The sequence below is a fragment of the Odocoileus virginianus genome, chromosome 28 (assembly GCF_023699985.2).
Source record: "Odocoileus virginianus isolate 20LAN1187 ecotype Illinois chromosome 28, Ovbor_1.2, whole genome shotgun sequence".
In the NCBI taxonomy this organism is placed as follows: Eukaryota; Metazoa; Chordata; class Mammalia; order Artiodactyla; family Cervidae; genus Odocoileus; species Odocoileus virginianus.
This window is the reverse complement of record NC_069701.1, coordinates 44,462,617-44,490,149: the sequence shown is the minus strand read 5'-3', so window position 1 is coordinate 44,490,149 and position 27,533 is coordinate 44,462,617. Positions and strand designations below refer to the sequence as shown.

Sequence of the window (27,533 nt, the reverse complement as noted above, 5' to 3'; positions counted from 1 at the left end):
GGTCCACCACTGCTCACATACCCTGAGTTGCAATTCCTCTGCTATTCCTAAATAAGTCTGCCTTTGCTGGTGAAATAACTGGCTAATTTATTATTAAAGGTGACAATATCCATGTACAGTTCTGCATGTTTTCATTTCTCTTGAATATGTACCTAGGAACGGAATTGCTGGGTCACATGGCAACTCTGTCTCACCCTTTGAGGAGCTGCCAGACTTTTTCAAATTGGGTTCACTGAATATTTTTGCAGGGTGCTCTGTCTATATTAATAATCTGAGTCAACCAAGATCAGCACGTCTACTCCTCTCTTAAGAACTACTCTTTGGCCACCAAGAGGCTAGAGTCTGGAGATCTCAGTGAAAACTGGGAGAACACGCCTGGGGACAGGCCGCCTGGGGAGGAGAGTTTGGGGCGCGGCTCAGGGCGGACAGCCCAGGAGGAGGGTCTGGGGCAGTCTGGGCGCCCCTGATAGGGGAGACGTCGCTCCTCCCGCAACTCACGCAACGCTAGTTACCTAGCGACCAGGTGGCATCCCTCCCAGCAAGCTCTGTTCCTAACGCTTGACATCGGAGACTACGAGTCCCAGGATACCCCGCGCCCAGGCGCTCAGACTACAAGTCCCACAATGCACCGCCCGCCCTTTTCTTGCCGCCCCCCGCCTCTGCTCTCTAGAGACCCTGCGGAGCGGGCGCCGCGACCCCTTCCCGGCGCTCTTCGCGCGGTCTCGCGCTGACTCGGGTGCGTGGGGTCAAGGCGCGGGGCGGAGCGGCTGGGGCCCGGGCGTCATGCGAAGGGGCGAGCGCCGGGGCGCCGAGGGGCCGCGGCCGGGGTCCCCGGTGCCGGGGGGCAAGGCCTCGCCGGAGGAGCCGCCGGACGGCGCGGCCGCGGGCGGAGCGAGCGGGCCGGCCGCGGGCCGCCGCAGCACCGAGTCCGAGGTCTACGACGACGGTACCAACACCTTCTTCTGGTGAGGGACGGCGGTTCGCCGGGTGCCGGCGGGGTCGCGAAGGGCGTGGCCACGCCGCGCGGGTGGAGTGTGCCCCGGGACCCCGAGACCGGGCTCTCGCCGCCGCCCCCCCCGGACACTGCCTGCCCGGTGGTCCAGCCCCCACCTTTAACTCCTGTCCCCTCTCCCGGGAGGGTTTGGCTCCGAAGTCACCGCAGAGCGGCTTTTCCTGACCTCCCTGCCTGCAGTACCCCGCTGCCCTGCGTCCGGCCCCTTTCTCTGATGGTGCGGATGCCCTGTGAAATGACACCCTGCTCCCCTGGCGAGTGGGGTAATATCCGCGCCGCCCTCCACGCCAGGATTCCAGCGGACGAGTGTGGAGGGAAGGCGCTCCCTCTCAGTGGCCCCGCGCCAGGCCATTCCTTTGACCCCTCTACAGCTCTGACCTGGCCAAGCCTCGGCGTCAGGCCGTCCTCTGGTCTGCCTTCATGGGGGGGGGGGGGGGGGGTCACCGAGGGAGGGGCAGCCAGGAGCAGGGTTGGAAGAGTTCATGGGCGGAGTTGGGCCCTTCTGCGTTTGAGGGTCCAGGAAACCAGCCTTGGGTCAACAGGTCCCAGACATGGCTCATGCACCTGATGACCCAGTGACCTTGGGCTACCCTTTGCCTGTCTGAGCTTCTCTTCCGTTGCTTGTTAAGAGGGACAAACCCTGTACCCTGGAAAGTGTGCTTCTTGAGAGGAGGGCTGTGGCTGTTCTTTGCTGCTCAGTTCAGGTCCACCTGAAGTTGAGTCCCGTGATGGGCCCTGGGGACAGTGGTGGCTTTGGGCTGTAGCCTGCAGGGATACTGCATGGAAGCAGCTTCTTCAGCAGGTCTAGGAAACCTCAGAGGAGGTGCACGTGGGGCCACATGTGTCTTATATCTGACCCAGGAGAGGCCGCAAGGGGAGGGTGTGGTGGGGGAAGCAGCCCTCTGATGAGGTCAGTGTTATCTCCTCTGTTGTGCAGGCAGCTGCTTCAAGGGTGGGGTGGGAGAGGGGTAGGTGACGCGACGACCAGCCCTGCTTTGGGAAGCTGTTGTGCACCAGTGGCCTGAAGCCAGAAGGATGGGGAAAGGATGGGGTGCCCTCCTCAGTGAGGGTGCAGCCCCAGAGCTAGTGACTTGAGCACTGTGGGACCCTGCTGGACATTCTTTGAGTGGACCAGGCCATCCGCTGTCCTGCTTGTGGGGCAGGGCCCCTTCAGACTGCAGGACAGAGGGCACAGTCCTCCCACACCCGAGCTGCTGGCTACTGAAGGGAGACAGGTCCTGGAGTGGTGGCTGGGCTTGCTTTTCTTCTTTCCCATTCATTCAGTCCTGGAGCGGTGGCCGGGCTTGCTTTTCTTCTTTCCCATTCATTCAGTCCTGGAGCAGTGGCCGGGATTGCTTTCCTTCTTTCCCATTCATTCAGTGCATGTCTTGGGGGATGCCACTTGCTGCTTTAGGGCATACAACAGAGAACGAAACAAGAAGCTTAGATTCTGGCACAAGCAGGCTTCCTGTGCTGGCCAGGGGTTGCTGAGCCTTGCACTGATCTCAGAAGGCAGAGAGTTAGAAGAGCGAGTGCAGGTATCTTTAGAAGCACAGGTGCCAGCCCATGGGTCCCTGCCCATGGGGACACAGAAAGGCCTGCCGTAGTTGGGCTCTCCTGTGGGGAGGTCTGAGGGAGCCTGGAAGGCTCTGAGGAGGGCATGCCCCAGGGCTGCTGGTTCCTGGGACCTGCCTCTAGGGCAGGTACCCCAGCCTCTCCCCCACAGATGTTGGGGTGCTGGTGTATGTGGTCTTTGTGGCATCCCGGGCTTCTGCCCTCACCTGAGTAGGGGAAGAAGCCTCATGTCTCCGTCAGGCAGGTTACCAGACGCTCGCTGGCGAGGATGACTCTTTTACTGGTAAGGCCCAGCCACTTTCTGCATCTCCCATCGTTGACTTGCTGTGCTGGGATTTTAAAAACTCTTTCATTTTAATTTTTTGTTTTAGGGAATTTTAGTAATGAGTGAGACCAAAAAAGACTAAAAGGTATATATTTGTGGAAATGACTATATGTTCCACAGTTACTCAAAATAACTCTTCCATGTTCAAAACTTTGTTCTAACAGTTTTCGTTTTCAAAGAAGTTTGGGCTGCTTGGGGGTCAACTTATCAGCCACACAGTTTGAAATTCAGATTGAGCCTTGACGTCCGAGTCTGGGCTGCTTCAGGCTGGAAGGGGCAGAGGCTGGCAGGCTCCGCGGTGACACCGACCCCTCTTCTGCCGGCCGTGGTGCCTTCGGTGGGGGACATCTCAGGGAAACGTCAGGACCACAGATACTGGGGAAGCATGCAGAGATGCGACAGCTCAAACTGTCTCAGCGTTGTTCCAATCGCTCTTAGAGACCCAGTGCCCTGACAGGTGCTTCTAAACGTTACTGCCTGTAGGTAGAATATAAGTGAATCAACACTGGGGCACCACGCTTCAAGTCAGGGAAGAGATGGATGGTTGTGACGTTTGGGAAACGCTCGTTGTGTGCTCACATCTTACAACACTGAGCCTTCGGTGAGTGCCCTAAACTGATTCTCGGGGCTCTGCTGTTAACAATATGCTTTAAAAGTAGTTATGAGAATTTGCAGGGCTTATCTTGGATGCCCCAAGTTCCAGGAAATGCCTTCTCAGTCATTGTGTGTTGGGGTTTGCCAGTTTCGCCCACATCTGGGCAGCATGAGTTGCTAGCTGATGCCTTTTTGGTCAGGCTGGTCGTTGGCCCTCGGTGCCTCTTGCAGGCCTGGAACTGGCCGTCTGGTCTTGGCCCTACCTGGCTGTGCACTCAGTCTCACAGCCACACCTTCATATTTTCTCTAATTGGTTTAGGAGGCTGCCTCCCTGCCCACGCGGCATAGTGAATTGGTCATCTCTAGAGAGGGGCTGACAGCTGGGCATTTTCCACTGGTCGTGGCAGGGAGCCCAATGTCATCATGCCCTCACGCTGGCCCAGTGGCCGAGTCACAGGATTCACGGCCGAGTGATCCCTGTGCCCGGATCCCGAGTCACCTATTAGCCAGGCAGCCAGGCGATGCTCCGGGAGCTCTGGCGTCTGGTGGGACATGGAGTCTTCCTGTGTCCTGAGCCCCAGCGTGTTGTCAGTGCAACGTCTCTGTTCACAGTGAGCATTCCACGGCATTCCCAGCCCTGGCATACGCACTTGGCCACATCGGGTCCGCCTTGATCCATCCAGCCTTCCGACGTGGGCCCTGGTGGCCCCGGTCAGCATTCGTGAGGACAGTGCCTGGAGTGTCTTCCTTCCCACTTTGGTGGCTCTCCCTTCCTGGCCACCGGGTTTCCCTCGGATGTCACTTCCCTTCTGTCAGGATAACTTCCCATGGTGTTTCTTGCAGGGCAAGTCTGCTCCCCAGAGTCCTGCCTTCTTCCTCTGTCCGCCTTCACTCCTCAGGGTTGGGGATGCTGCTTCAACATTTCTTTCACTGCTTTACAAATTTTGTCCCACGTCTGGGCTCTGTGGTTTTTGAGGAGAAATCTGAGCTCAGACTTGGTGTTTGAGCTGAAAAGGAGCCTGGCTAGGAGTCTGCTGCAGGGGCCTTTGGGACCAGTTCTGACACCTTGGTTTCTGACTTCATTCCTGTTTTCTGCTTTTTTCCTCTGAAAATGTTCACCAGGGTAAGTGTGGCCGCTGCCTCTCGGGGCAGGCAGATGGGCGTTCTGGAGCGCAGTTGGCGTCTGCCTCCCTCAGGGTGCAGGCGGCAGACACCCCGGGCTCGAGCAGGCATCCTGTGGCTCCACCCCATCCCCCACAGGCAGGTGTTTGCAGGCCTGGAGCTGGACACCAGCGGCCCTGGGTGGCTCTGCTCAGCCCTGCTCGACCCCTTCCTCCAGCCACGTGGGCCCTGCTGATGGCCCTTGCTCTTGTCTTACAGGCCTGGACCTGCATCTCCAGGTCCAGGGGCTGCTGTGAGGCCTTCCCTGATTCTGTGCCCCACCCCTGCCCTCCTCATTTCCCTCCATATCCAGCCCTCTGTTTGTCTTGCTCCAAGAGCGACAGCTCAGGAAGGCAGGATTGGGGTTTGTTGGCGCGTGGTAGGCATTCTAGCCAGTGTGTTGTCTGTGTTGCCTGGGAGCACTTGCCCTGGGTCTCCTAGACTCACGACACGGGTTTGGTGTCGGTGTGCTGGAGCCGTCCTGGGCAGGGCTCAGACCCCAGGCCCCCATCACCGAGCTGAGTGACCCTGGCAATGTGGTTCAGCTCTGAGCATCCACAGGGCCAAGGTGAGGAGGCGTCCCATGCCTCGTCATTGTCAGCTCAGCCCTGGTGGGGTCTCAGCGGCTCTGCTTCTCCTTGTGCAAATCGGGTGGGAAGGGTGCGCCGTGTCCTCGACCCGGGAGAGGCAGCTGAGCTTGCCGAGTCCCTTTGTGTGTAGGCCGGTGTCCAGCACAGTGGAGTTTCTGGGTCACCACCTCCAGGGAGCCTCAGGAGTGACAGCCTGGACCTTATGATGTCATCTGTGCCGGTCTCAGGCCCTGAGACACCGTGTGGAGTTCAGCTGAAAGGCTGAGGTCCTGGAGTTCCCTCACTGCCTCAGATTCACACGTGAATGTGTTAATATTGAATTGTATTAAGACAGTTAAAATAGGAGTTTGTTCACTTCTGACAGTTTTAAATGCCAGTGTTGTGAAATGTGGTAAAAGAATGAATGCAGTGTCTGCTTTCTTCACTTGGAGCTGACTTACCTGAATGTGACTGTTTCTGTTTTCATAATAAAGAGCATAAAATAACAACTGAATAGATGGAGAGATATTTCTTGTCTTGTGGGTAGGGGAACCTGCATGTAGTGTTAGTCACGTATCAATTCTTCCTGTACCAACCAAGAAACTGCAGTTCCAACTGGACTCCCAGTAGCATCTTTTGTTGCAGCTGTCAGACTGCTGTCAAGTGAAGATGGGAGAGAAACAAGTTAGCTGATCAGGATGGGGAAGTGGGGGCCTGCCGCAGCATCCCCACGCAGCCTCGCTGCTTGTCTGCTCCCACTGGCCAGCGAAGCTGCACGCCTTCCATGTGTTGCTGGCCAGTTAAGTACCTTTTTCTGTGAAGTGTGTGTCGAGTCTTGTTTGCATTTTCAGGAGATTGTCCTTACTGTTGAGTTGTTAAGAGCTCTTCGTGTGTTCTGGGTACAGAGGCCTCTGTCAGGCATGAGTGTCGTGAATGTTTTCTCCAAGCTCGTGACTGACTCTTCCGTGTCTTCCGTGTTTCACGGGGTTCTGACGGCAGGCAGGGAACTGACGCTCGGTGGCCAGTCCTGGGCTTGCTGCTTCCCGTGTGTTGTCCGCCTAGTCTTCAGGACATCCCTCAAGGCTGGAGGTGTCTCTCCAAGGACACACTCTGCTCTTTTGGGTCTAGGAGCTGGGTCTCTGCCTCCTTTGCAGACAGCTGTTAGCAGGCAGGGGCTCCGGCAGGCACGTGGTGCTCAACACAGTGTGGTGGCTGCGGCTGTTTCCGGTCAGGCAGGCCTGCTGACTGCCGAGAGCCACCTCCTTGCTCCTGCGTGGGGCTCTGGAGCCTCAGCCAGGTGGCCAGGTAGAGGGAGGGGCCACTTCCCAGCCCGTCTGGGCAGCCGTCCCCCGCCCGGTCTCCGGGTGGACAGAGGGACCCACGCCCTCGCTCTGGGTCCCGGGGCCTCTCTCTGCACCTGTGTCTGCATCACCCTCGCGGGGCTTTCGCACTCGGTCACGGCATAAACTGCGAGGTTGGTCTCTAGGCGTCATTTGTTGTGTGACTTGAGCCGTGTGACTTGTGGCCCGGTCCCTCTGAACAAGAGCTGCCCCCTGCTCCCCGCTGCATGCCCGCCCAGCCAACGCGCAGGCAGAGGACTGTCTGAGCATCATGAGACTGGCAGCCAGCGGTCAGTGGGTTTTGAGCTGCAGGTCAAAGATGGAGTGCGCTTCTTGAGAGGCGTGTCACCCACGTGCTCTCCGTGTGCCGACGCGGGCTGTGTTTGCGTTGCAGGCGGGCCCACACCCTGACCGTGCTCTTCATCCTCACCTGTGTGCTGGGCTACGTGACTCTGCTGGAGGAGACACCGAGGGACACGGCCTACAACACCAAGAGGTACCCGCCCAGCCCAGCAGTGGGCAAGGGTCGGCACTCCGGGGCTGTGGGGCCTTGCAGCACTTTTCAGCCCCTCTTCTGCCCGGCCCAGCCCTGGCACCATCGACCCGGCTCCAAGGAGGGCTCAGGGGTTCAGGTCAGCTTCGATGGGGCGGCATCCCCCCGATTCACTTGGCACTCCAGGCCTCGCCTGAGTGTCTGGCAGGTCAGCTCAGTTCCGATGCTGTCCCCTGGGCAGCGCCAGGCCACATGGCCCCAGGTTCAGCCCCACCAGGCTGTACCCGCCCTCTTAGGCCCCAGTCGCAAATGCAGTTGTCACCGGATGCCCCCTCCTTGGGCTCAATTAGTTTGCTAGAGTGGCTCACAGAAATCAAGGAGCATTTTGCATATTTATTATAAGTTTACCATAGACTAAGGGACAAGCAGATGGGGAGACGTGGAGCGGGTGGAGGGGCAGGGGTGCTGAGCGCCTGCGCATCCCCGGAGGCCCTTGGGTTCGCTGACCCGGTCTCTGGGCTCTTCACACAGTGCGGTCGACTGAGGCATAGGCCACTGGCGTCATCCTCCCCAGAGGGCTGGCGGGACCTGTGGTTGGCTCCCCTGGTAGCACCTCCCATCTGGAGGTGGGATTCAAAACATAACCAAACACAGCTTTGTAGCCCTCAGCAGTTAGGGAATTCCAGGGGCTTTAGGAGTTCTGGCTAGAAACAGAGGAAGACCAAATCCATATTTCTTGCTGTGAGTCACAGTGACTGTGAATTTGAGTGTCTGGGCTTTCTGGAAGGCCAGGAGTGTTCCCATCAGTTAGTGCTGCGCCCTGCACTGTGCTGATAAGAGGCTGTTGGAAAGTTTTGGCCCGGTGTGAGGAGTATGGCCCATCTTGTCTTATCTCCAGAGACTAGTTGGCAGGATTGTGTCCTTTGCCTGACTCCAGTAGATTCCAGGGCCAGTCTCAGAAGTGCGTGGGGAAGATTAACTGGTTTTAGAACTCGTTTCTGTGTAGTTTCTACCCTAGACGGACTCACCTCTCCCCTCTGGTCCCATGAAGCCCCCATTGCTGTTCCAGTCCTGGGGCCCAGCCCCCACCTGCTCTGGTAGGGCAGCTGGAGGAGGCCAGGCAGGAACAGAGGCGGAGGGCACCGCCCAGAGCCCAGAGGTGCCAGGAGACTGTTGGTCAAGTTCAGCGGGTGGACTGGGCTTGTCCTCCTTCACCCTTGGGGTCTCGCTCTCCAGCTGGACTGTGGCGTGGACGCCAGGGCCCAGGACGCGGCAGGCACGTCTCGCCCTCCCCCGTGAGGTGCAGGCCTCCTGCCCGGGCTCCTGGCCCCCGCCTCCCTCCTGCCTCCCTGTGGCCTTTGCTGGGTCTTCCTCTTCGTTCCAAGTTCTACGTGTCAGCCCCTGAGTCCGCACCTCTGAGTGCCCAGCCCTCCGTGGTCACACTGCAGGCCAGCACACAGAGAGTGGGGCCCAGCGCCGAGGAGGCAGCTGCGCTGCTCTTGGACCGCTGGGGGGGCCCCTGGGGCTGTCCGCCAGCCCCCCGCCCCCCCACCGCAGGGGGCCCCAAGGATTCAGGAGGCAGTGAGGCAGTCTGGCCGGGGTGCTGCACTTGCCCCGAGGGGGGTTTCTGACAGAGCTCGGTCTTCGCTGTGAATTTGGGTGCTCGCCCCGGGTGGAGGGCCTGCACCATCTACTGCGCGCAGCCATGCAAGAAGCCCGGAAAGCAGAACTTGGTCAGACTGAAGAGGTGTCCCGTGTGGCTGTGAGGTTGGGCCAGAGGCAAGGAGTCCTGATGTCACCAGGCAAGCATGGTCCTAGGGAAGAGCCGCTGCCACCCCCCACCCCCCCCAATACAGAGTGTCTCGAAATACCGTCCCGGGGGCAGGGCTGGGTCTCACCAGACGTTTGCTGGGTGAGTCACAAAGCCTTGCTGCCAGGGACCCCCACTCCAACCCCCAGGGCAGTGGCCCCAGGACCCCTGTGGGCATGCCCCCAGCTCTTCATCCTGCGCCGGCCTTTCTCCTGAGCCGTCTGTGCCCGAGCGAGGGTACGGGGGTGCCCCCAACAGGGCGCCTGGTTCTCTGCTGGGTCCCCGTGTGATTTCAGCAGAGGCGGGGCTGGGGAGGGCAAGCAGGTAGGAGTCTGGGGCCCCAGGCGCTTCTCTGCCCTCTCGACTACTCCAGGGCAAGAGAGCTCCCTCCAGGCCCTTGGGGCTGCCGTGGTGCCTGGAACCTGTCCTGGAAGCCTGCAGGCGCCACCCTGCACCTGACCGAGGCTCTGCAGCTTCTCCCAGGGACCAGCAAGTGTGCAGGAGCCCTCAGACCCCAGAGGGGGCCCCGCCTGCTCCCCGAGTCAGCGCCTCACACAGCCTGGGCTGCGACGAGGCCCCCTGTGTCTCTGGAGGCTGCTGGGGCATGCTTATTTTTATTTTTTATTATGTCAGAGCTTTTGATGTTTGCTTCCCAAAAGTTATGGTTATTTTTTATTAATATTTATGTTGTTAAAAATTTAGGAAATTGGTTTGCTTTCCCTAAACTTTCAATTTTGCCTCTTTTTATGGATCTAACATGTTCTATCACTTCAGGAGAGTAGATTTCCTTCCTCAGCCAACTTTACTGACGTGTCATTTAATACAACATGCACCTAATTAACACTGCCACTAGGTGGAGGTACGTGCTGGGCTCCCTCTGAGGCCATGGTCAGTCTGCCCAGCTGGCCACAGGCCCCTCTGACCTGTCTCCACAGGCCCTTCTTGCCTGTCGTAGAGTCTCGGCCGGCACGCGCCCTCGTGTCTGGCCCCTCCTGCTCAGCATGATGGTTCTGTGACACCCTTGTTGCTGTGTCTGTCAGCAGTCCTTCTGGTCTGTTTCCAGGGGGTGGTCCACCGTGTGGACACACCCCAGTTCCTTGGCTCATTATCTGCTGGTGACACTTGGGATGTTTACATACATATGCACATCGGTTCAGTTCAGTCGCTTAGTCGTGTCCAACTCTGCGACCCCATGAACCGCAGCACACCAGGCCTCCCTGTCCATCACCAACTCCTAGAGTCCACCCAAATCCATGTCCACTGAGTCGGTGATGCCATCCAACCATCTCCTCCTCTGTCGTCCCCTTTTCCTCCTGCCTTCAATCTTTCCCAGCATCAGGGTCTTTTCAGATGAGTCAGCTCTTTGCATCAGATGGCCAAAATATTGGAGCTTCAGCTTCAACGTCAGTCCTTCCAAAGAACACCCAGGAGTGATTTCCTTTAGGATGGACTTAATGCACTTGTAAATGTATAGACTTATCAATACATGTACAATATCAACGTATGTTGCCTCTTTGTAACAAAAAGAAATACAATGTACCCACAGCACTTAGGAGGAAGCTGCCAGAGGGCAGAGGCTGCCCAGCTGCAGGGCTGGCTGCACGCAGGTGCAGTGGTCAGCGCAGTGTTGCTGGAGGAAGCTAAAGCAGAGCCCAGAGCCACACGTCCTTGACGGAGGAGAAAGCAAATCAGCAGAGAAAGAGTGTTGGACAAGTGGCCTTGGGGTAACCAGATCTGATATACTTTCCACAGGAATAAATTCAAAATGGATTATAGACCTAAATGTAAAATAGAGACTAAAATTTATTGGAAGAAAACACAGGAGAGAATCTGGTGATGGGTTTGATGATGGCTTTTTTGTCCATGCCCCGCAGCCTGTGGGACTGTAGTTCCCGGGGACCAATCTGGCGCCCCCTGCAGGGAAGCAGGTGTCTTAGCCACTAGATCTCCAGGGGAGTCCTGATGGCTCTTTAAATAGAATGCCAAAAAGAGGCTCTGTGGACTTGATTAAAATGAAAAACTTATGCTCTACAAAACACACTGCTGAGACAGCAAGAAGACAAGCTGCAGGCTGGGGGACATTCGCCAGACAAGCGCCTGATGGCATGTCTGTCTTCACTGTGCAGAGAGCTCCAGAGCTCCGCACGGGGATTCAGCAGCACAGATGAACCTGGCGGGAGGTCTGGATGGACACCGGCAAGGACATGAGCGCAGGAAAGGATACGCAGCCCTGTGCGTCCGCAGGGAGTGCCGCCTCACACATGCCCCAGCAGCCCCAGCGGGCAGCACCAGGTGCTGGCGATGCCTGGGGCAGCAGGAGCGTCCGTCACAGGATGAAGCAGAAAGCAACAGCTGTGCACCTTGGTGTTGACCCGGAGGAGCTGAGCACTCACGGCCACAGAACCTGCACTGGGGCGTCAGAGCAGCTTCGTTTGGAAGCACCGAACTCGGAAGCCCCCAAAATGTCCTTGGTGGCTGAATGGGTGGACAGTGGACTGCATTCATTCATACAGTGGAGTATTATTAAGCAGTAAAAAGAAATGAGCTGCCAAGCCATGGAGACAGAGATGAAGCTTAAATGCCTATTGTTGAGTGAAAGAAGCCCATCTGGAAGGCTGCATACCATGTGAGCCCAGCGCTGTGGCATCTGGACACGGCAGAGCTGTGAGGGGAGAGAGGAGTGGTTTCCTGGGACAGAGTGTGAAGAGGTGGAGTATGGGAATTTTTGGAGCATTGAAACTGTCGGGTTGATGTCGTAATGGTGAATACAGGACTGAACAACACCAACCTAAGTGTGCAGCTTTTAAAGACTGTTTAGCAGGCGGAGGACCCCAGGCAGGAATGCGGCGTGAAAGGAGGAGCCCCTGCCTTAGCGTGAGCACGGAGCCTCAGGGAGGGGCCGGGGGCAGGCGCTGACCGCAGTCACCTGAGAAAATTAAACGCTCAGGTGTAAATTTAAAAAAAAGTGTACAGGATCCACATAAGAAAAACTACAAAATTTTGAGGACTGAAATCAAAGATCTAAATCAGGGGACCCATAGTCCATGTTCGCTGATAGGATCTCAGTATTGGTGAGGTGTCATTTCTTCTTGACCTATAGATTCAGTGAGATCCCAACCAAATCCCAGTAAGTTACCTTGTAGACATGAGTGGGGTCTGCAAGCGTGAAAGCCCGGGATGTGTACAGAGCACTGTGCCCTGGGGGTGAAGCTGGTTCCCACGGGTGCGGGTTAGCAGCAGGGACCCGCACAGGTGGCAGGTGGGGGCCGAGAGCCTCAGTGCTGGGGGAGAGGTCGTAGGCGACCGAGGGGTGAGCGACCGTGGATAAGAGATGCTGCTGGGGCATCAGTGAGGACTCAGGTGCAGTGCAATGTGGAGCCAGGTTACACACAGGAGTATTTGTAGTGTGCGTGTGTGCAAGGTTGACACACACACATCTTGTTGTTCTGTTGGCCAAGAGGGTCTGAAGGGAAGGAGCACATGGCCACCCAGATCTTGGTTCCTAAGACCATTCATTCTCCAGTAAAGGAACCAGACTCCCTGGAGAAATGGCCGATTCTAGGGCTGGGACAGGGAGCCCCCAAGATGGGCCTGGGGTATCTTCCAGCACCAAAAGGGAGGGAATGCTTAAAAAAAAAACCCACAAAGATAGGGTATGTCAAAGAGATACAGCAGCTAAATGAAAGCTCCCAGCAGCCAACGCTGGAACAGTTTGAGCAAAGAAATCATTCAAGTGCTGAATTGTAACCCAAGTGTAATGTAGACACCCTCGAGTCCATGCTGATGTCAGAGGCGAGTCAGGACATGTATCTCCTGCACAGAAGGGTTCCTGTCGGGCTGTGGAGCTGCTCCCCACCCCCATGCAGGGGCCTCCCGAGGGCGAGGGGGACACCGGACAGGCACCCTGCAGGGGTCCAGTCGGCACCAGTGGTCCGGGTGGTGTCCATGTTGATGCGATGGGAAGATGATCTTAACATCTGTAGTCTCACTTCCAAAAACCCTGTAACCCTGGTCTAATCATGAACAGCGACAGCCTTCATTCAGCGGCGCCCACGAAACACCTGCCCGGTCCTCCTCAGAGCTGCGCAGCTTGCCAAAACGGGGCCGTCCAGGAGCCCGCCAGAGCCCAGAGGAGCCTGAGGACACAGGGCCCGGTGGGGCCTGGGTGGGGGCCTGGAGCAGGAAAAGGACATTGGTTTGAAGGCTGTGGAGATCTGGAAAAAAGAAACAGTGTGGACCTGAGTTCTTGTGTCTGTATTGGTTCATGGCGACGGGCCCCAAACCGATGGATGTGGGAAATCCTGCACTGCCTGTAACTTTTCTGTTCTGAAATTAAAAGATTATTTTAAAATGTAATTTATCTGCTTTCCTCTAAAAGTGCTTCTGGACTTCCGGTTTCCCTAGGGATGGCCGAAAGAGTTTCCCGGAACCTGGGATTCTCATCTGGGGTGTGAGGATAGACTGTTGGAATGTCCTTCTTTACCGATTTCCATAATTTAATAAGACGAGATCAGCCCCGGGTCCGTCTCGCCTGTGATGGGCTAATGAAAACTGAAGGTCTTCAAATGTCATGTTTGCGAATACAGATTATATTCAGCAGAAATTGGGAGTCATTAATGTGTTTTTTTTTTTTTTTCTTTTTTATGGAACGCTTCACGAATTTGCGTGTCATCCTTGTGCAGGGGCCATGCTAATCTTGTCTGTATCGTTCCAATTCCAGTATATGTGCTGCCGAAGCGAGCACTAATGTGTTTTTTTAATCCCAAGAACATAACAGTCTGTACACACATTTTTTGGAAATCTTAAATGTAAGAAAATATAATTAAAAATCACTCTAAAATCAAAAGTAAAATTATTCTTTGGGGATTTGTTTTAAAAAAAAAAAAAACAGTGAAAAGCAAAGTGTAGTGAAGGTACTAAAGCTACTTAAAATCTCTTAATGTACTTGAAATTTTTTTCTGTTAAAAGCTGTTGCTGTTTTATGTGACTTCCTGATTTTCAGTAAAATGTGCATATAATAACAATAAACTGTATTCTGTGTGGAAAAAAAAAAAAAAGTGCTTCTGGTGGACAGGTTTTCCCAGGTAGTCTCCGGGTGGGAGGGCGTCTCAGCCCTTTCGCTGGGCTGCGAAGCGTGGCCGCCGCCCCGGGCGGCTCTGTGTGCGCTCCCCGAAGCCAGTCTGCGCCGACCGCCAGGGCTGGGGCCGGGACTCGGGGTCCTCAGGCCTGCTCCCAGGCCACATGGGATAGCCACGGCCTGGAGCGCAAGACGGGGACTGGCTCCTGTGGCGGGCAGGGTGCCGTGTGTGTCTGCGTGGCTTTTGCTGTCTCCTGCTGGGCTCCTGCTCGGCCTGGATACGCAGCCCTGGGGTGAAAGAGCCACCAGGGGCCTGCCTGCTGGAGCAGGAAGCCCTGGGATCCTGATAGCATCTTTCCTTCTAGGGCTTTATGAACCCTGGACCATCATGTGTGGACTTAGAGGGGTTTTTTGTTTGTTTGTGGTGTGTGCCTTCGACATGCAGCCTGCTTTAGTGGTGTAGCGCTTGATGGTACACAGAAGCCAGCCTGGGGCCAGGGCCTTCTCCGGGGGTGGTGCTGCCTCTGGGGGCCATGCAGGCCAGGGTGGCGGTGCTAAGCCACCAGCTTCACCACGGCTAAGCCTCAGCTCTGCCCCACTGGGGGTCGGAGCGGTCCCCACCGTGGGCGCCCCAGCCTCCCACCTCCTGCCTGGGAGGAGCCGACCCAGAGCTTCACGCTTCCGCACACTGAGGGCTGTTTGTTCTTTATTTGCAGAGGTATTGTGGCCAGTATTTTGGTTTTCTTATGTTTTGGAGTCACACAAGCTAAAGACGGGCCATTTTCCAGACCTCATCCAGGTAACTTGCCATTTCTTTCTCCGTGTGTGCCGAGTGCTGGTGCTGTTCTGAGGGTCTCGTAGTGTCTGTGCTGCTGCGTGTGAGTGTCCTGCCCCGCCCCATCCGGCCTGCACACGTCAGCGAGGAGGGTGGGCGAGACCGGCTTTGCTGGAGTCAGGAAGCCCGCCTTCTCTGGGCTGCTCGCCCTCTTCCGTGTGTCCCCCACCCCGTCCCCGCTCTGGGCCCTCCTGTCCCATTGCTGCCCACCCTGTGCTAGTCAGGGAAGTCTTCCTGGGGGCGGAGGGGCCCTGGGGCCACACAGGGCACTTGGCATGGCTCAGCTCTCCGCTGCAGGGCCCCCCCCCAACCTTGCTGTTCACGGTGGGGGGTCTCTGGGCGCCGTATGCAACCAGCTCTCCTGTCTCCACCATCCCGCCTCCATCCCAGGGTCATACTTTTAGATGGAAATAAAACCCACTCATGAAAGTAACCACCGTTAAGTTTTAGTGTGTTTGTATACATGTATACATACACAGCTGTAAAAAAAGTTAGCAGTGGACTGCACTTGTGTTCTGTGTCATCACTCTTCACTTCAGGCTTCACACAAGCACATCCTTGTGAACATTTTGAGAACTGGAGTTTTGGTGGCTTCAGTCCTCATCTGAATGTACTACATGCACGAATCCCATCCTAGAATGATGTGTTGCTTGGGGGTTTCCAGTTCCGTGGTGATAAACTAGGCTGTGGTGAATTTCCATGTGTGCACACGGGTGCCCCATCCGATTACCTGTGGAAGCGGCAGATCAAGGGTCCGTGTTGGGTGTTGCCCAGCTTTGTTCCAGAAGGGAGGGCTCGGGGGTCACGTGCCAGGGGCTCTGAGCCGGGGTCTCACTGGCCGCTTGGCCGCTCGAGACGTTGGTGTGGGTGAAGCCTGTGTGGCCCCTGCCTGGGGCGTGGGGCGCTGTGATTGTCCTGGCCTCCCTCACTTGGGCTGCAGGACCGCCTGCACTGGTTTGGGCCTGTCCAGGGAGGGTGTGGTCTCCTCACCAGAGTCAGGGAGGAGTGAGCTCGAGTGTCAGAAACCAGAGCCAGTGAGAAACCAGGTTCAGTGCTTGTCAGATGGACGTGGGAGGGAGAACACGAGTGCTCGAGGCTCTTTCGGGACCCGTTCATGGTGGGGGCAGCAAGGCCACGTGGGCGCCAGGGCCTGGTGAAGTCGCTGGGGGGCAGGACAGGTGGGGCCCGCCCGGTTGGCCCAGCAGGACTTTGTCTTGTGGTTGAGCCCGACTGCAGCTCTGGGCCAGGTGGGCCCGGCCAGCCTCCCCTCCATGGTGTCTGAGTCTGTGTTCCGACCGTGGCCTTGCCCTTCTTTAGTTGCTGTACGTAAACCTTCTCTGCCAGCCTCAGTTAGTCACCACGGTGCCTGTCCAGGACCACCTGCCAGATGTCTTGTTCCCCTGGTGCTCGGTGGGAAGTCCTCAAATCCTGAAATCAGGTTGCCTCTGCAGGCCGGAGGACAGCGTAAGGATATGTTTCGTGGTCTCCACCACCCCCCCTGCCCCGCCCTCCTGGGCCTGGCTCAGGTTGCTCCTGGGGGAGCAGACATGGGGCTCCAGGCCCACCAGTCTGGGGAGCTGATTTATTTGGAAATTGGAATTGGGTCTGGCCTGTTAAAAAGGCCCCCTTCCTTCCATGATTTTTATTTTTATTTGTGGCTGTCTCTGAAAGCTGGAGTAAGTAGGCACGTTGTCAGTGCTGTTGAGGTGGCCAGTGTTGATGTTTAGGAAGAAAAGTGCTCAGCTGGGGAGTGGGGCAGACAGACCCAGGGAACCAGCTTCAGGAGCTTCTGGGTGGTTCAGGGAGCGCAGGGCGGTGCTGGGGGGTCCTGTGGTGACCCTCGCAGGGGGATGGACAAGGGCCTCTGGGGACTGGGGGTGGGGGGCCTTTCTGACCCACGTGCATGTGGACAAGGCGGGACAGAGCTGCCCTCATAGGCAGCGGCCGGTCACCAACCACGGCTGTGTTCCCCGCATCCCCCACCACAGCCCTGGAGCTGCTGCTGGAGCCTGGAACCAGGGAGAATTTTCCAGGTGTCCCCGTCTTCAAGAGCATGAAGAATGCTTGTCACTTCAGCTGTTTACTTCCCGAGTACATAGCCAATTTTCCCAAGAATTCACCAGCCTGTGTTTTCTGCCTGTGCGAGACTGGGTGCTCACAGATCTCCTGGCAAACAGATTTGGGGCTGGCTCCAAGGCGCCGGGCCACCCCAGGGCCCAGTGTGTGCACAGCTGAGTCCAGGCGGCTGCCAAGGGACGCAAACCTAGCAGGCGAGCGCCGCACACACCCCGCCCACCTGCCGCACGGCCTGGCCCGTATCCCAATGAAGCTCAGGGTGGGAGGGCATGTACCATGGTCATGGGTGACCTGGACTAGCTGTGGAATAACCGTGGCCAAGTGTGTGTGCACAGCTTGTTTTTTAATTAGCTGTTAAAAGTAGCCTGGTGGTGGGCTTTTTTTTCCCCACAGACATAAGCATAGGGAAAGCAGGTATCGTAGGCCTTATTAAACAGGTTTATGAAGATTCTTGGAGCAGCTCTAGACCTTCCCTTTCCCACTGTCTCATCTGCCAGGGAAGGTTGAGTTGAGAGAGTGGAAGGCGGGTGGTGAGGGAGAGAACCAGCTAACAGAAGGGCTGCTTCTTCCAGCTTTGTTGGGATGTAATTGACACATGACATGAACTTAAGGGTTCTGAGTGATGACTTCATGCACATATTGCAGAATGGTTACTGCAGTATGGCTAGTTAGCACCTCTGCCACCTCGTGCAACCTCAGCTGTTTTTACGGTGAGAACACTTAAGATGGACTCAGCAACCTTGAAGCACATAATGCACATGCCACGTGTCGCCACGGGACAGGTGTGCTGACCGCAACTCAGGGCAGTTTCCTAAAGCAAGTCGTCATCCCAGGAATTCGGGACCACGTAATGTTAGAAAATGTGTTAACATCACTCATCACACTAACACTGAAGGTAAAAAATGGATTCCCATGAATGCAGAAGAATAGGTTTTCATATTCATTCATGATAGAACCGATTCGACAGCACTCTGGGATTAAGAGACTTTCTTAAACTTGACAAAAAGTCTCTACCAAAACCCTGCAGACCTACTTAGTGATGAAGGTTAGGAGTGTCCCCAGTGGACACAAGACAAGGACCTTTGCTTGTGTCCAGTGGTTTGCGGGCCTTCTCTGCTGCGGCAGTGAGACAAAAAGAAATGGAAGATTAGGGACAGGAATGGAAGAAAAGGAAGGAAAAGCATACCGGAGAGAAACTGTGTGCTCACCCCTGGGTTAGAGCTCGCTTCTGAAGTCTCTGCGAGGAGCCCGAGAAGGGCCTGGAGCAGGGCCCATTCATGTTGGGTGTTCAGGAGCCACGTGGGGGTCTGGGGAGCCCCGGGGCGGGCACCCCTAACCCTGTGTTCTGTCTCTGCAGCTTACTGGAGATTTTGGCTCTGCGTTAGTGTGGTCTACGAGCTGTTTCTCATCTTTATACTCTTCCAGGTAAGCGGTTTTTCTTGGTTACATGAATGGGGGCGGTTCAGGTGGGTGTGAGGTGGCAGAGAAGGCTCTGGCAGCAGACATGGGACGCTGAGCATCGGCGGTGGGCCGGGCCAGTCGCCATGGCCTCACTTCTGGTCTGTGGACGACCATGGCTGCGTGTGCGTTTGTCTCTTCTGGCATGTATTTGGCAAGGTGGTCAGTGGGAGGAGGTTAGAAACTCGTCTCCTTAGGAAATCTTGGATCCGGATTTGTTGCCGCCGCCATCTGTCTGATAACACTCCTTGCTCTGCTGGGTTAAGCGAGTGTGCCTTTGAGGGTGGACTTCAGCATTCAGTCTCGGAACCGTCAGCAGCGGCTGAGCGAGTTATCATCGCGTGGGAAAGTCTGCCTTTAGGGAAGGTGTGCAGGGCCGGGGACCGTGACGCTGTGTGTGCATGCCAGAGTCGGCCTGGCCCCGCGGTCCTGCCCTGCAGCACAGTCTGTTCCCCGCACCCCTGCCATTTGTCTCGGACACTCGTGTGAGTGGAGCCGCGTGGCCTTCGCGGCCCTGAAGCTCGCCCGGCTGCCTGCCAGCATCCGCTCCCCTGCCGTGGAAGGTGTTTCTGGTGGAGGCACCGCCATCTGTCTGTCCCTCCAGCAGTGTGCGTCTGGTGTGGGGCGGGTGTGAGAGGAGCCTCCGGCACAGGCTCTGGTGTGACCTAACCCCGGGAGTGCTCCTGCGTCGAGGCGGGTCAGCCCGGTGGCCAGGGCCCTCACAGCTCTTGCCGTCATCAGGATCTTTTATTTTAGCCAGTGTCTTTTCATGGGTTTCACTGCATTTCTAGAATGGCTCATGATGTTTACCAACTTCTCCTGCATTTATGACCCAGGAAACAAACATCCTCTTTGGTGAAGCGTTTATTTTTGCCCTTTTTAGAAATCTGGCAGTTTGTTACTGTAGTGTTAACGATTTTTATGCTGTCCTGGCACAAGGCCCTCTGCCGGCTGTGGCTTGCACGTTCCTTCTCCAAGGCTGCAGCTGGGCCTTCTTTTAACAGTGGTGGGCCTTGTGTCTTCTCTTTTTTTGCTTTTCATGTCATGTGTAAGACTTCTTTGTCCAAGACCAATTTATTAAGATGTTCTCCCATGTTTTCTGTTAAAACCATCATGGTTTTATATTTTACACCGAGATTGTTTACTCATGTTGAGTTTCTTTTTACATTTTGTTTTGGAATAATTAGATTCACAGGAAGTTGTGAAAAAATTGTACAGGTAGGTTCTGTGTTCTTTTACCTGGTCCCTCAATGTTTTGCATAAAAATAAGATAGCATGTGTACCTGAAATTAACACAGTATTGTAAGTCAGCTATTGTTCAGTCAGTGTGTTGTGTCTGACTCTTTGTGACCTCATGGTCTGCAGCACAACAGGCTCCTCTGTCCTTTACTGTCTTCCGGAGTAAATTCATGTCCAGTGAGTCAGTGATGCCATCTAACCTCATCCTCTGCCACTCCCTTCTCCTTCCTTCAGTCTTTCCCAGCATCAGGGTCTCTTCCATGAGTCAGCTCTTCACATCAGATGGCCAAAGTACTGGAACTTCAGCTTCAGCCTCAGTCCTTTCATGAATATTCAGGGTTGATTTCCTTTAGGATGGGTGGTTGGATCTCCTTGCATCCAAGGGATGCTCAGGAGTCTTCTCCAGCACCAAGTTCAAAGGCATCAATTCTTCGACTCTGTGTCTTTTTTATTGTCCAGCTCTCACATCCATACATGACTACTAGAAAAACCATAGCTTTGACTAGACTTACTTTTGTCGGCAAAGTAATATCTCTGCTTTTTAACATGGTGTCTAGGTTTGTCATTGCTTTGCTTCCAAGGAGCAAGCGTCTTTTAATTTCATGGCTGCAGTGATTTTGGAGCCCAGGAAAATAAAGTCTGTCACTGCTTCCACTTTTTCCCCTGCTATTTGCCATGAAGTGATGGGACCGGAGGGGCTTCCCTGGTGGCTCAGCAGTGGTTCGAGGCCTTGGGCTTGAGCCCTGGGTCAGGAAGATCCCCTGGAAGAGGGCATGGCAATCCACCCAGTATTCCAGGCAGTATTCTTGCCTGGAGAATCCTGTGGACAGAGGAGCGTGGAGGGCTACAGTCTGTAGGGTTGAAAAGAGTTGGACATAAGTGACTGAGCACGCACGCTTGATGAGACCGGATGCCATGATCTTAGTTTTTTTAATGTTGCGTTTTAAGCCAGCTTTTTCACTCTCCTCTTTCACTGGCAGCAAGAGGCTCTTTAGTTTCTCTCCACTTTCAGCCATTAGAGTCAACTATGCTTCAGTTTAAAATAAATATATATATAAGACAGTATCAAACCAATAAATTGATATTGATGCAATCCACAGAGCAGTTTTACTCACATGTACGCACACACACATGTATGTAGAATTTGGTACAGTTTTGGGGAGGTTTATTGTAATGCATTTAATTAAAAATAGTTTCTTAATTTTAGTAAAAAAAAAAAATACATAAAATTTACCATCTCAACCATTTCCAGGCGCACGGCTCGGGACCCTGAGACACTCACCAGGCTGTGTTACCTTCCCCACCGTCATCCCCAGAATCTGTTCATCTTCCCAAATGGACACTCACACCCCCCCACCCCCCCCCCCCCCGCCCCGGCCCACTTCCTGTGTCTATGGATGCGACCCCTCCAGGGACCTCCTGTCGGGGGAAGTGAGACAGCATCTGTCCTTCTGTGACTGGATTATTTCTCTGAGCATTATGTCCTCAAAGTCCATCTGTGTTGCAGCCTGTGTCAGGGTTTCTTTCCTTTTTAAGGCTGAGCAGCATACCGTGGTGTGTTTATACCATGTTTGTGTGTTCACTTATGATGAGTGGGCACTCAGGTTGCCTCCACTTTTGGCGACTGTGTGTAATGCTGCTGTGAATGTGGGTGCGTGAGTGTCTGTTCAGCCCTGCTTTCCCTTCCTCTGAGGACCCGCCTGGAAGCGGGACTGCTGAGGAATCCTGGTTAACCTCTAGAGGAGCTGCCGGACGCGCTCCACGGCGGCTCTGCCCACATTACAGCCCCACCAGCCGTGCACAGCTTCCAGTTTCTCCACGTTCCCCCAGCTCTTGGTGTAAAGTGGTGACGTGTCTCCTGTGGTTTGATTGCTCGTGACGCTGAGCATCTCTACACGGCGTTTGTGGACATCAGTATGTCTTGGGGAGACCAGTTTTTGTTCTGGTTGATTTTTATTAATGGTCCCTATTTTGTTCTATTCATTTAAAAGACACTTTATTTTAAAGCAGACTTAGAGGATTGTGAGGTTGGTGCGGAGAGGTTGATTTCATTAGTCCTTCACCAAGTTTCTCCTGTTATGAACATCTTACACTAATGTGAATCGTCTGTTACAATTAGTCATTGTTAAGTAAAACCCGCACCTTCTCTCAGTTTATCCTCTTCTCTGCAGCACAAGATTCTCCCCTTAGGCGGGTCTTTGATTTCTCCTGGCAGTGCTCTGTGGTTTTCAGAGTGTATCGCTAAGTGTCACTCCTCCTGACGCTGTCCTCAGTGAGCTTATCTTGGCTTCGCGTTGCTCTGCTGGTCCTGGCTCTGGAAATGCAGCCTATTTGCTCTGTGCTGTCAGTGCACCTGACTCATTCATTCTTACAGCTCTGCTGCTGTGCAGGGGCTTCTGAAGAGGTCTCTGCAGGAAAACAGGGTTTCACGTCATCCTCGCCAACCTGTGTCTGTTTGTCCATCTCTGGCCTCACTGCCCCAGCACCAGCCTTCTCACCCCCAACTTCTCAGTAGGGAGCCCTTACCAGATGCCCTTTATCAGTGGAGGAAGTTCCACTCTTCCTAATTTGTTGAGTGTTTTTATCATGAGAGGCTGTTGAATTTTATTGGTTTGATGCTTTTTTTTGCATCAGATGACATGATCATGTGGGTTTTTCCCTTTATTAATGTGATGTGTTAATTCATTTCCTCATTTTGAACCAGCTCAGCACTCCTGGGATAAATTCGCTTGGTCATGGGGTATGGTCCTGTGTATATGCTGCTGAATTTACTTACCCAGTATTCTGCAGACGATTTTTGCGACTGTTTTCATAAGAGACACTGTCTGTAATTGGCCTGGAATGTGTTTTTCTGGCTTTGCTCTCAGGGTTGCAGGGGGTGTGTCTGGTGTTCCTTTTAGGATTTGACACACGATCCTGATCCTGACCCCTGACCGCTGGTGATAATCCAGATCCCTGGCAGGCGTGTTTGTCAGGTTCCCCTGCCCCTTGCCCTGAGGAGGGAGGCCCCTCACAGGAGCGGGAGCAGCTCCACAGCCCAGCGGGAAGCCTGTGGGGAGTGAGGGTGTCTTCTCCCCAACTCGTTTCTGACATCAGTGCCTCCTCACAGTTATCTACGTTATCCTCTGGGTTATAAGTCAGAATTTGATCCATTGCTCAAATTGTTCCAGTTTTGGCTGCCAGGGGCTTTCACATGCCCCATCTTTGTGGGTTCCTGGTGTTTTGTTTCATGTTTCTGAGCACCTTCCTCCTTTTGGCGCTGGAAGACACCCCCACCCAGGCCCATCCTGACGCCCCCTGCCCCAGCCCTGGAGTCAACAATTTCTCCAGGGAGCCTGGTTTCTTTAGAATGGCCTTAGGAACCAAGATCTGGGCCCTGTCAATCAGCAGCGTGGAGCCATGTGGGTCCTGGCTTTTGTGTGCAGATTTCCTGCCTGGCTCCTGCCCTGTCCCACAGGGTCCAGGGGTCAGTCGGCCTCCTCGGCCTTTGCTGGAGTGGAGGTTCCTGGTCTGGCCTCTGGGCTTGGTTGACGAGCCCAAGGCTGGGACGACAGCCGACTTCCTCCAATGCCCTGAGACAGACTTGTTACACTTGTGCTGCTCACTTCTGAGGCGTGAGTGTCCAGGGCTCTGAGCCCCGCTGTCCTGGCACCAGAGTCCAGGGGCCATCCTGACTCAGGACGCAGTGCTGACAGGCGCTGCCCTGCTTCCTGGCCCAAAGATCCCATATTCCCAGAGCATGTCTGGGGACATTTCAGTTGTTCATGGCTTCACCTCAGTCGGGTGACAAGATGCAGGTCTGGGCATCATCTGTCCGCACACCACAGACCACATCTGCTCACCCACCTGGAGCCTCCTCCCTGTGTGCCCCTTGGCTGGTACTCGGGGTCCTGATGACGGGGGTCTGGGGCCCCAGCTGGTGGCCAGAGGGGGTAGAGGGAGGAACAGGGCTCTCTTGCTGGGGGTCCTCCCCCACTGGGGGTGACACCCAAAGTCTCTGTGCTGGGTCTAGAGGCATGTTTGGCTGACGTTGGCACCTTCGTGTCAGGAGAGGCTGCCTAGGCACCGTGTGAAGAAGTGCATCCCACAATGCCGTTCCTCTCTGTGGGGTCTGGACCCCGAAAAGACTAGGGTAGGGGAGGGGGAGATGGTGATCTGAGCCTCTCCATGGGAGGCACACCTGTGACCCCATGGGGGCATGGGGACACCCCCGGACCTGAGACACCCCCATTCTGCCTGGCCCCAAGTGGGGCCACACTGAGACAGGTGCTTCCCCTCCTGGTCGGTGGGCGCTGTCTGCACACTGCAAACCCGCCCTGTTGACACGGGCACTGCCCTTGCAGACCGTCCAGGACGGCCGCCAGTTTCTGAAGTACGTGGACCCCAGGTTGGGGGTCCCGCTGCCAGAGAGGGACTATGGGGGAAACTGCCTCATCTACGATGCGGACAACAAGACCGATCCCTTCCACAACGTCTGGGTGAGTGCCCAGGAGAGGTCACCTGACTGGCCTCAAGCTATGGGGGCTCCTCCTGGCAAGGCTGTACCACATCCTGGGCGTGGCGCTTGGCGGATTATTGAACAGGCTTCTAGGAGCTGCCCCAGGTGTGGGTGTTTCTGGAACCTGAGTCATTCTGCAGACTGGAGGGGGCGGGGGACCCGGGGGCTGAGCAGCTCCATGTGAGGGTGCCCTCTGGTAGTGGCAGGGTCCCCTCCTAAGCTCACACTGGGGGACCAAGCACGAGGCCTGTATCTGCCCCCACAGGACAAGCTGGACGGCTTCGTGCCTGCACACTTCATCGGCTGGTATTTAAAGGTAGGTACCTCCTTGTTGGACAGGACACCTGGTTTCAGGCCCACCCTGAGCTCTGGGTGGTTTTCCAGCCGTGCGGTGGGCGGGGCCCACAGTGCTGGATAGGCAGGCTGCTGGGCTTGGGGTCCCAACCCCACCTCATGTGTCCTGGGCATTGCAGTGGCCAGCAGAGAGCACAGGAGACTGACCCACGGAGGCCCCCAGTCCCTGGGTGGGACAAGCCCGTAGCTAATCGCACGCACCCCTAGGTTGGGACACCCCTGAGAGTTGCCTCAGCGTCCTGAATCGGGGCAGCTGGAGTGGAAGCTGGGCAGCTTCCTGCCTCTGTGTCACCTGAGGAATGTGGGGAGGGGAGGCGAGGGGCGGGCTGTCCCTGGGGGCCCCGCTGCGGAGAGCTGATGCCCCGGCTCGGCCACAGACCCTGATGATCCGCGACTGGTGGATGTGCACGATCGTGAGCGTGATGTTCGAGTTCCTAGAGTACAGCCTGGAGCACCAGCTGCCCAACTTCAGCGAGTGCTGGTGGGACCACGTAGGTGCCCCCAGGCCTGCCACAGGCCCGGGCCCCCACCCCGCCGGCCACACCCTGGGGGGAGGAGGGCAGCTCCGGGCCCCTCCCGGCAGGGCCGTTGGTGCTGGGGGCCCGTGGCTCCACCTCCCACCTGGCTCCCATCCCCAGTGGATCATGGACGTGCTCGTCTGCAACGGGCTGGGCATCTACTGTGGCATGAAGACACTTGAGTGGTTGTCCTTGAAGACATATAAGTGGCAGGGCCTCTGGAACATTCCAACCTACAAGTACGTCTCTAGAGCTGCTGATCTGGTGGGCCTGGACCCTGGTGTGGGCCCTGGGGGGCCACAGGCAAGGATGTTGCCTCCTGTGAACTCCACCTGGGATGTGACTCTGGGCATTGCTCTTACGGCGATCAGGACGTCAGTCCATCCTGGCCACCCAGCTGCTTGTCCTCCCAGCCCTTCTGGGGTCACCCCTCCCGGGCTGCCTCCCCTTGTGAAGAAGTAGAGCTGTCCAGGAAAAAGCCTGGGGCGGGCGGGGAGGCGGGTGTGCCCCGAGCGCACCGCCCTAGCTAACGGGCGCTGATTCCAGGGGCAAGATGAAGAGGATCGTGTTCCAGTTCACGCCCTACAGCTGGGTCCGCTTCGAGTGGAAGCCGGCCTCCAGCCTGCGCCGCTGGCTGGCCGTGTGCGGCATCATCCTGGTGGTAAGGCTGGCGAAGCTGGGCTTCCCGTGCACCGCAGCCCGGGCTCCCCGCCACCCTCCTCTGCCCCCAGTTTCTGTTGGCAGAGCTGAACACCTTCTACCTGAAGTTCGTGCTGTGGTTGCCCCCTGAGCACTACCTGGTCCTCCTGCGACTCGTCTTCTTCGTCAACGTGGGCGGCGTGGCCATGCGGGAGATCTACGACTTCATGGACGACCCGTAAGGGCCGCGTGGGGGCGGGGCGGGGGCGGGGCCTTGAGGGCGGGGCTTCCCTCGGCCTCGGCGCAGCCCCACCTCTGTCCGCAGGAAGCTGCACAAGAAGCTGGGCCAGCAGGCCTGGCTGGTGGCTGCCATCACCGTCACGGAGCTGCTGATCGTGGTGAAGTACGACCCGCACACGCTGACGCTGTCCCTGCCCTTTTACATCGCCCAGTGCTGGACGCTTGGCTCCGTGCTCGCCCTCACTTGGACCGTCTGGCGCTTCTTCCTGCGGTGAGCGCCGCGGCCCCGGGTGTCCTGCCTGCTGCCCCAGGCCCTGAGCTCCTCTGCGGAGCGGGGTCCAGGGAGCCCCGCGGGCTGGCCTGTGGTGACGCACCCCTGCTATCCGCAGGGACATCACCCTGAGATACAAGGAGACACGGCGGCAGAAGCAGCAGAGCAAGGACGACCAGGGCAGGGCGGACGGCAGCGTGGATGGGCGCACACCTGGCCCCGATGACGCCTTGGGGCCCGAGGAGGCCGACAGAGAAGGGGTGCCGGCCCCACACTGACGCCTGGGCCCTCGGTCCTTGGTGATTCTCGCCATGAACCTTCCGACAGCCTCAGCCCTCAAGGTTCCGTTTCCCTTTTCTCCCGTGTGTACGGTGGCACTGGGCTCGTCGTGTGTGTGCGGTGTGTATGTGTGTGTGCACGCACCTGTATGAGTGCTTGAGCGTGTGCTCCTGGCTCCAGGGCTCCCCCCCCACCCCGGGCCCGCCGGTCCCTGTGGAGCCAGAGCCCCTGCCCCTCTGTGCAGTCAGTCTGGGATCTCCACGACCCCGAGCTTCAGGACCCAGGTGGTATGGCCCAAGCAGTGGCATCGTGGTACCCGCCTGCTCCCTGGACCCCACGGGTTCCCCACGACCCCCTGGCGGCCTGTGTGAAGCATAGTCGTCCAGGGACACCCTGAAGAGGCTGAGGGAGGGCACATTCCATTCCTCAGGATCTTCCATCTGACCCTCTAACCTGGAGGGTGCGTGGATGGTGCTGGAGGCAGAGAGACCCAAGGCCTGGCCCCCACTGTCACGAGAGTAGGTCATGAGGGTCTCTGTGGCCCAGAGTTGAGGTCAACTCCACGAGCAAACAGCAAATAAAAGCCATGGTGGAGGCCTGCAGTTCCACGTCTCCTCGCTGCCCCTCAGCCCTGCCCCGCCCCGCACCCCTGGACACAAGTCCTGGCAGACTCTGGTGAGACGTGGGTAGTGCTGGCACCCCCAGAGGTCGGTGGACTGTCTCAGGCTTCACACACACAGATGAAGAGAAGCAAGGACACTCCTGACATTCCCGGGGCGGCACAGGCCCTGCTCTTGGAGCACCACTGCTTCAAAGCTCTTTTCCTTGGTTATTTTTGGCCTGTTAACTACTTTTTGGGAGAATTTCAAACCTAGAGTGAAGGATCGACCTCACACCTATGCCCACCCCTGCGCTTGTGCATTGAGCTGTTGAGCTGTTTCTCAGCCTCTGGCTTCAGGGGGGGGCTTTCTCGCTTTGGGAGGAGACACAGGGCCTTGGTGTCAGCTTTGATCTGGGCTCAGGGCTGATGCCTTCCCACCATTACAGGGGCACAAAGCGTCCCGTCTGCCAGGCTCCCCCCGGGGTTCATGGTCACTCTGGTCCCAATCCACCTCCCGGCTTCTGCCGTCCCCAGGAGCCCCCCTTGATTTCTGGCCCCTTGAGCATCTC

General features: G+C 56.4%; 1 protein-coding gene and 1 non-coding gene across 5 annotated transcripts; one reads left to right on the top strand and one right to left on the bottom strand.

The window, feature by feature from the left end:
- Window positions 1-742: 742 nt before the first annotated feature.
- On the top strand, window positions 743-26,965 carry PTDSS2 (phosphatidylserine synthase 2). 4 transcript variants are annotated; one of them, XM_070457963.1, is made up of 12 exons: window positions 743-965; window positions 6,971-7,072; window positions 14,673-14,755; window positions 18,225-18,292; window positions 23,908-24,042; window positions 24,328-24,378; window positions 24,794-24,907; window positions 25,055-25,173; window positions 25,481-25,595; window positions 25,702-25,811; window positions 25,899-26,084; window positions 26,203-26,965. In XM_070457963.1, exons 1-12 carry the CDS (start codon window positions 784-786, stop codon window positions 26,360-26,362), a joined length of 1,425 nt encoding a protein of 474 aa, XP_070314064.1. In that variant the 5' UTR covers window positions 743-783; the 3' UTR covers window positions 26,363-26,965. The 4 variants fall into 4 exon arrangements, with proteins under 4 accessions (XP_070314064.1, XP_070314063.1, XP_070314065.1 ...); XM_070457962.1 differs by having other exon boundaries at window positions 25,666-25,811; XM_070457964.1 differs by lacking the exon at window positions 743-965 and adding an exon at window positions 3,434-3,513 and having other exon boundaries at window positions 25,666-25,811.
- Window positions 13,517-13,623, bottom strand: LOC139031955 (U6 spliceosomal RNA). Its single transcript, XR_011484504.1, has one exon. It is a non-coding gene; the product is annotated as a U6 spliceosomal RNA (small nuclear RNA).
- Window positions 26,966-27,533: the final 568 nt, after the last annotated feature.